At 38.6% G+C, this 8,799-nt stretch overlaps 1 protein-coding gene across 1 annotated transcript; it reads right to left on the bottom strand.

The window, feature by feature from the left end:
* akirin lies at window positions 1–7,759 on the bottom strand. Its single transcript, XM_011500536.1, has 5 exons — window positions 7,516–7,759; window positions 518–702; window positions 281–443; window positions 136–188; window positions 1–62 (listed from the first exon to the last, which is right to left on the bottom strand). Exons 1-4 carry the CDS (start codon window positions 7,691–7,693, stop codon window positions 178–180), a joined length of 537 nt encoding a protein of 178 aa, XP_011498838.1. The 5' UTR covers window positions 7,694–7,759; the 3' UTR covers window positions 1–62; window positions 136–177.
* Window positions 7,760–8,799: the final 1,040 nt, after the last annotated feature.

The following is an 8,799-nucleotide window of genomic DNA, read 5'->3' as shown; positions in this document are numbered from 1 at the left end:
GATGTGCGGCTTACTTCTGCTCAAAAATTTAAGCGAATTTAACCAACTTATATTGTAGAAATCTAAATAATTAAAAAGTATATTAATAGTTAAATAAACAACTGTCTTATATTTTTAGAATATTATATTACAAACCTAACGTTCTTTACATCTCCTTATAATTACAAATCCCCATCTTTAGGACAAATCTGCAATAAAAAAGAAAAAATATATATATATTTACAATTTCAATATATTTAACAAAAGTATAACATAATTAAAATGTAAACAATGTTCTTACAGCTTGGAACAGCTGCCGATTCAAATCTCTTTTGTATTTGATCATAAGTGAATTTCACAAAAGCATCGTATTGCTCTGAAAGTTTCATATTCAAAATCTGATCATATTCTTCTCGTATTTGTGTTTCTTGCTCTTTAAGCATTCTCTCACAGATCAAACCAACCTAAACAAAAAATCATTTCTTTTATTTTTCTCAATTAAACAAGATATACGAATAGTGGTATAATTATTAAATACCTGTCTAAATGTGAAAAGTGGCTTCTCTTTGTTATTTGAACTACAGCTGTAACTATTTGAACAAGAAGGACTCGAAGGACTAGCCGGACCTTCCATATCCGAAGAGTCACTTTGTGGATTGAAATGTAATTGTTTCCGACGATGTAATCTACGGATTTCTTCTCTGATGTTGGCAGCCATTTTTTCTATAACAAACGAAAAAGTACATAAATATAAGTATTCATTATTTCTTAAACTTACAAAGAACGTTAAATAACAATTATATTATTTATGCTACTAACGTATGTCTAAACAAAAATTATTTATTTATATTATTTAAAAATGCGTAATAATTAATTAATGAAAAAATATGTGAAACGAACGGTTTTTTTTTTTTTTTTTTTTTTTTATTAGCTTTCAAATACGTCATTTACAATACTTATGTATCACTTACGAAAATATGTATGAGCAACAATGGCATCATTTCATTAATCTTTGCAAAAACCTATTTGTATCTAGAAGATTAACTAATTGTATTATGTGAAAATTTCTTTCGATAAACTGAAAAAATGTATATGCGTTAAGAGGGAGGGTGATTTTTACTCAATGTCTGTATGAGTTATATGATAATATTTTATTAACTTTTTTAACTGTACATACGCCGTATGCGTATAATAATTATCATCGTAACAAAAGGTAATATAAAAGAACATCTTCATAATCTCAATGTCAATGTATGCAGGCAGACGTTCACACAAATACTTGTGAACACACATTGTGTCAGCGCCACCGCGTCATGACGCATTTAGAACAAAGTTTTAAAAATTATACGCTCTTGATATAGAATCAATATTCGCAATTTATGGAAAGAAAGAGATGACAAGTCGGAATCCGGCTTTTAAATGAGTCGAGTATCTCTCTATTGTTATTGATAAATAAATAGAAGAAAAAAAGCCTTTTTGCCTAATTAAACGATAAATTCATTAATGATTATAAGTAGCTTACGTTAAATTCAAAAGAAATATTTCTAATATCATTGTAGTTATAAAATTCATATTGTCTTATCAATTATGGAGGAAACTAAACTGTCACTATGTAGTCTGATAAAAATAAAATATTTAATCTCCGGCTAAATCATTTGAATAAAAAATTCAATTATATGAAAAAAACTTATTATCTAACTTATTATCTTATTGAATTGAAACTATGAAGGATTGTGTATGCGTTTTAAAAAATCTATCTGGTATTTAAAAAATTATTTAGTTTTATTTATTTTCTCTCTCCATCTATCTATTATGGTACTAATTATTTATCTTTCGCATGCGTGATTTTCAAAGCTATGCTTATGATTATCTATATTTTCTTTATTGTCGAATAAGTCCTCATTATTAAAAAAATTAATAAATAAATAAATACCCATATTTATACATTTCATTATTTTAGTGTTAAATATTTCGTGCTTATTCTGCGCATTACACTGCTGAGTTAAAAAAGATAATAGTTTTAATAATGCATTTTTAGCATTTTATATCCATCAGCGTTTTACATTTGGTCGTGCATAATGTTCCGACATTCTTGAATTTGTAATTTCTAAGCTTCGTATCCTTTTTAAATTTTTACCAATGAACATAATACATCAGCATATAGCTGGTTTAAGCAATTTGCAAACTTTTTACAGCTCGAATAACTTCATGGAAAAGGGTAAAAATTATTGAAATTGAATAAGAAAACTTAACATTCTCTGTGACGATTGCAGGGATTTTTTTATAGCTTCTGATTCATTATACAGATTTTTCTTGCAACAAATAAACATCCTTAACTTTATTCAATTTATTGGCTTCTGCAAAATAGCCGTTACATTTGTATTGCATTTGGTCTATAAAATTATTGTTCGATGTTCTTTTTTATCGGAAACTGTCTATCTCTTTGAAGAGGAAGCATGAAACAGCTACATTGTTTTTAAATAAGATTCATTTGTTTGAGCATTCTTTCTTTTTTTTCTTTTTTTCTTTTTTTTTTTTTTTATTGCGAAAATGAAACGCGCGTCTTAATATATTGACAATTATATATCAAGTATTATACATGTTAATTTTTTTTTAGGTTATACGTATCCGAATCGAGCAAAATATTTTATTTAGATGTTTTCAGGAAAAATTGCTCTCACAAAAGCATATTGTTCATTTTCTTTTAAATAAACTTTTCGACATAGATGAAAATCTATATATTTATTCGTATGAATGATAAGAGAAATGAGTCCAAAGCCTTTTATTTATCGATTATTTAAATGTTTTATATGCTTTTCTTTTAAACCACGCCTTAGTTTTTTTAATAAATTATTTTCTTGGATTTGAGAGTATCAATAGATCAACGAGGAACGCATAAATGCAGGAAGATCATGAAAATCCCAATAGTTGGCTAAGTTCTAATCAATCTCGAGACTCACATAACCTCACTCATTCACTCACTCACTCTCTCTCTCTCTATCTATCTTTCTCTTTCTCTATCTCGTGAAAATGAATACACGGGATGTCGCCTACTCATTACAGAATATGCCATAAACATTCATTTCAGAACAACAATTAGGGTGAATAAAGGCATTTAGATTGTGCAAACTATGAACAATTTTGTTTAGAGCTTTAAAAAATATATCGAACTACATTGAGCTACGCAATAAATTCATATGGATTATAATAAGAGAATAATCTTCAGGTTTCATGGGCTAGTGCATGTAGTGCAGAACTCTCTCTCTCTCTCTCTCTATCTCTCTCTCCCTCCCCAGCCATATAATTCAATGTGCATGAAAGTACGGGCAGGTGTAGTTAATATACGAAGTGGGCAGGGCACGGAAAACGTATGCCGACCGCCCAGTCGATGCTAGAATCCCGATGCTCGATAGTAATAACAATGACTGGGCTTTAAAATATGCCATTAGTCTATTGTTAAGCACTATGGGAATATATTTAATGCGAGGAATATACAAAGGTGAACGCATATTAAAGGAATATGCGTGGAGATGGTATGTAGGTTGCTCGGCGTCTCATGGGGTAACACGATGATGTAGCAAGCGCGCGCGAGAGAGAGAGAGAGAGAGAGAGAGAGAGAGATTGACATTCCGTTTAAGCATGGACGACATGGTCGGGAGAAGCCTTAGGCTGCTTAGGAGTTGCGACTTTAAGGGCACCGCGTGTGAAAATGCGCCTCGTCATTTCGTTACTTCTGAAAGCTGGCGAATAAACATAGTGCGACCTGACTCACTCGGAGAGGTGGCTGCCAATAGTACGGTGAAGCCTTTAGAAAACGAACGATACTACGGAGTTTGCGCGGATGAAGGTTGACATGTGGACTGGCAAGGCAGGTGACGCTCGGGGAATTGCTCGAGGGTCAGGGGGCGGAGAGGATTTACCCTATGAATCATTTATAGAAGGTTATTAGTTTCGCTATTCTAGTTCACTTTCTACGTGAACTGTATTTATTAAGGCAGTATATACACGAGGGATTACATTGAGCTGGAAGAAACTATTTTTATACGAACCGATGATTTAAAAGGTATAGTGTCGAGATTTTAGGATGGGACTTTGTCGGAAGATCGGCAAATATCTATAACCGATGTCCAACCATTAGAGTTTTCTCGAATTTCTCGAAGCTCACTGTTATAAAATAACTGGTGAAGCAGAATTTCATAATCCCAGCTTATTAAATATTTCATTATTATTTAAGATGCGAGATCGGGTATTATGTAAAACCTATCATCTACAAGATTATATCGAAAAGCAACATATAATACATAATAACGCTCGATTCAAATTTAGCTGCAACAGTCTTTAACCTCGACCTTTCAATTTTACATGAAACAATACTTCCTAAGAGTGCTGGTGCTGCTGCTACTGCTCCTAAAGCTATATATATATATGTATATATGTATGTATGCATGTATGCATGTGTGTATGTGTATATGGGAGGTTTCGCCCTAAGCCTATTAGTAAACCAGTCTGAATAACGTACTTGTGTCCCTTGCCCCTTGCCTCGTACACGTGTAATAGGAGGGGAAAGTTCTGGATCAAGTTTGTATTCTCTTTTAACGTTGGGAATACAACTTACTTTTCTTTCTTTCTTCCTTGATGTGATTATTCGATAAAAATTATGATGCAGTAAAAAGTAAATGGAATAAAATTGATAAGTCGACGCTGTAATTTAATAAGGCCGAAAGAATTTTCAGTAAGACTAAATCAATATAATATGACAATTATTACAAACGACTATTCCACAAATAATTAAGACGTCCAGATATCATAATTTTTCAAATACCTTGGAATTTCTAAATATTGGTAGATAATAAAATTGTATGAATTCCTTTGTGCGATTTTGTTTGCGTGGCTGTGTATTTATATAATATCGTATGATTGTAAAATTACGTATTTAAAAGCATAAAGTTGTGCGTGCGTGAGATATTTAAGAAATAGTCGATTAAAACGAAAAATGTTTTTACAACATTCAATTCGAGATTGAGTTTTCTTTAATCAAAGCGTTAAAATGAATTCCATCTTATAATTATTTGATTATAGATGAAATTTGTCACTTGATACTAAAAATTTTCTTATATAAAAAGCCGTTACCGTTTCCTGCGAGCATCAGAGACTCATGATTTTTACAATTTTACATACACACGTGCAATCGCGAGCAAATTTAATGTTTGGATTTTCGTCTGCGCATAAGCCACTCGTAAGTCACGCCGTGTAGACGGGACGTATTGTATAAGTGAAATATATGTATATATAAATGCGCGCGTGTATATATATATATATATATATATATATATATATATATATATATATATATATATATATATAAATGTGCGCGCGCGCGCACACACGCACGCAGCATGCTCAACATAGCGCGCACATACGTAATGTACGAAAATTTATTAAGCACATTGGATAAGCTTTTTCAAAATGTATGCAAACTACGTATCACTGATATGACTTGTATTTTTTTTATATCTGGTCTTTTTTTGTTGTACGAATGAGTCTCGACCGACGAACGTACTTTTTTTCTACAGCCAAATATTATTTTAGGTATTAAAAAGTCCATTTAAATCATTTATGGAACATACTGCTTTTATTAAAAATAGCAGATGTTAAGTGTCGGGATTTGTATACACAAAATTAAAATAATATTAAGAATAGCTCGTTTTTTTTTTTTTACGTCCCCGATGCTTCGATAAAGTAAAAACAACAAATATTCAACATTCCAAGACACGTAACGAAAATTGATTAATAAAAAGGCGTTATTAACACGATGGGAGATGCAAATCGAAATACAAAGACAGCTAGCATCACTTTCCTTACGAATACATATTTTACATAATTAAATTACGTATACTCTTTCTCAGGAGTTATCGGAAATGAATCCCAACACGGTCATTCAAAAATACGTGCTTATCCCGAGGGTTAATGTTATTCTCGAGTGTGACAGCTCATCAATTATATTCGCTAAAGTTATCTTCCTTATGTTGCCGTGAATAATAAGAATAGAAAATGTGGAAACATTGTTTCAGACACTGAATGAAATAAGACGGATGTTGACCGTATTAAGTAATGTAAACAATATCATTATTAACTGTAACTCCCTTTTTCACTACAATCGTTCGTAAACACGTCGCTCGTGACAGCGCATGGAAAAATGAAGGCGATGAGCAGAGACACAGAGACACGCACGTGCGCTACAGTGCGATGAGAAGGAAAAATGAATAGAAAATAAAATTATTTTCTTTCCAAAGAACGTAAGGCAAAAGCGGAGGAGAGTGTGCGGAAGACGTTACGTGTGTAGGAGCAGAGCCACGACTCTCCGACTTCAAACAATAACAACAAAGGCCACTTTCCATTCTAAAAGCGCTAAGTAATGCCTGCGGGGAAAATGGAAGAAAAGCCTTCGGCCCGAGTGTGTATAGCCATTGCGAACAATATCGTACAGAACTTCGGCTCGGCTCGGCGCAAAAGAGGTAATTTCTCTCCCCGAGTGAGACGGAGAGATACGGGCGCACGAGTCACTGTATGAGTAAGAGGTAAGGAGGGTGGGAGGGGCAGATAGATAGAGATAGAGAGAGAGAGAGAGAGAGAGAGAGAAAGAGAGAGATATGCTATGCGCATATATAAGAATGCGCTGTTGGCCATGTTTCGTCATGTTTATTTCTCTCGCATGCTTCTCCGCCTCGGTATCTCGTCTTTCGCCTTTCGCTCCCTCCGCGGATGCGATACGTATCGCACCGCGCATGCACACACATGCAAGCAAGCACGCACGCACACGCGCGCGCAAGGAAACGTCCGTTACAGCATTACCATATGATTTACTGCGCGTCACAGCCCTCCCGCGTAACAGTGAAAGACTCGCGCGTGTTCCCTACGCTTTTGCACATTCGTCTCCCTCCCCCCCCCCTCTTTAACTCCTTCTTTTTTTCTCTTTCTTTTTACAAGACTGCCATATCCTGAGTCCCATTCCCCTTTCTCAATCCTCTCTCCTCGCCCATCGTTATCCGACAACCACTGTCCGCCACACCGTTTCATCCCTCGTATGGTTAAACAACCAGGGTTATGAGCCGTCCCAAATACGAATTTTAAATCGCTCTCAGGCATTGCTGCCCCTACGTAAAGACGAGGTATGCGTGTGCGCTCGTGCGTACATATCTGGTCTTTCTTTGGGGAGCGACTTCTCTACCTCTCTACCTCTCGGCAATGTGCGTGAGTGCGTGCACGCCTCTTCGGTCCCTAGTGAAATCGCACGCATGCACGCACGCAACACAACACGACGGCAGGAAGTGCACACACGGAGAAGAGATATTGGAGTGACGGAGGTAGAGGGATAGGGGTTATTGGGGAATTGGGGAGGAGTGGGAGAGGGCGATAAAGCGCTGGGAAGACATGAGGGGCAGGTGGGGCGAGGGAATCGAAAAATAAGGGGGCGAGAAAAAGATGGCCGTGTTTAAGAATATAGGCTCCGTTCGCGAGGCCTTTCTCATTACTTACCAGGCGTCAATTTGTTGGCGATCTCGCCGAAGGCCGAAGGACTCTGGGTCTTGGCCGAGCTCTGGGCCGCGGCCGAAGGCGAGACGCACATAGGGGCGCACCTCCGCCTTTTGTTCGGTCGTCCATGACTATGCACCGGGTCGAACTCCAGAGATCTCTTGAGGGTGGCGCAAGCCATCTTTGTGCTGACTGCTAGCGCAACTAGACTACTGCTAATGCTGCTGGTGCTGCTGCTGCTGCTGCTGGTGCTGCTGATGCTGCTTCGTCTTCTCCTCCACCCCCTTCGCCTCCACCTCCTTCTACTCTTTCTCCTCGTCGTCTAACGATCGCAGCGGCGATCGAGAGGCCCTGCTTGAGGGAGTGTGTGGGAAGTAACCACGGGCGCGCCTTTCTTGGCCGTCCAGATCAGGAAGGTCAACGACGAGAAGACAGCTACTCACTCGCTGCTGCTGATCTTAGCTGTTAGCTCTCGTCTCCTCCGTCGCTTGCCACAAAAACAAACACTAGCTGCTCTCCGCTGCCACTAACGACGTCGTCGTTGTCTTCGTCGTTATCACCCTCGACGACGTTACCGCTGTCGATGTCGTCGTCGTTGTCGTTGTCGTCGTTGTCGTCGTCGTCGTCACTGTCGTCGTTACTACTACTACTACTGCTGCTGCTGCTGCTGCTCTCTCTTGCAAACAATATGGCCGCGGCGCCGCTGCTGTTCTTCCCGTTCGATGCGCTGCGCCTCTAATGGTAAAGGGGGTTGCAGCACCGGGGACGCTCGAATACCAGGGGTCTACGAGTCCTTTGTCCTTTCCTCAATTTTTCTTGCCAACGGAAACGCTGAGCTCTCGCGCGAATTTGCTCAGCGAGGGAGCGATAACTCGTTGAGGAAGGCCAGGAGCTACGACGATCGTGTCTTGAGTAATCCCTAGGACGCGACCGAACTTGGGAGCGAGCACGGAAGTCGGGACGGGTGAGATGCCGTTGGCGTTGTTGCGTACCTGCGTCGGCGGTAGTGGTGGTAGTGATAGTGGTGGTGGAGGTGGTGCTGGCAGCGGTGGTGGCGGCGATGGTGGCGGTGGCGGTGGGGGTGGTGGTGGTGGTGGTGGTGGTGGTGGTGGTGGTGGTGGTGGTGGTGGTAGCGGCGACGGCGGTGGTGGGGGTAGTGGCAGTAATGGTGTGACTGCTGCTGTTGCTATTCCTACTTGTACTCCTACTGTCCGTGTAATGCGAGGAACTCGAACCGAGCGCTTAGCGGTCTACACGCCAGCCGTAGAGGCAGATGCAGCTGATGGG

The sequence above is a fragment of the Ceratosolen solmsi genome, unplaced genomic scaffold (assembly GCF_000503995.2).
Source record: "Ceratosolen solmsi marchali unplaced genomic scaffold, CerSol_1.0 scaffold56, whole genome shotgun sequence".
NCBI classification, from domain to species: Eukaryota; Metazoa; Arthropoda; class Insecta; order Hymenoptera; family Agaonidae; genus Ceratosolen; species Ceratosolen solmsi.
The sequence above is the reverse complement of the archived record's forward strand: the minus strand, read 5'-3'. Positions and strand labels throughout refer to the sequence as shown.

Coding starts and splice junctions, on each gene's coding strand:
- akirin (XM_011500536.1), bottom strand. CDS start 7,693: ATGGCTTGCGCCACCCTCAAGAGATCTCTGGAGTTCGACCCGGTGCAT. Junction 703..7,515: donor CGCCAACAAATTGACGCCTG/GTAAGTAATGAG, acceptor CGTTTGTTATAG/AAAAAATGGCTGCCAACATC. Junction 444..517: donor CACTTTTCACATTTAGACAG/GTATTTAATAAT, acceptor TTTTTTGTTTAG/GTTGGTTTGATCTGTGAGAG.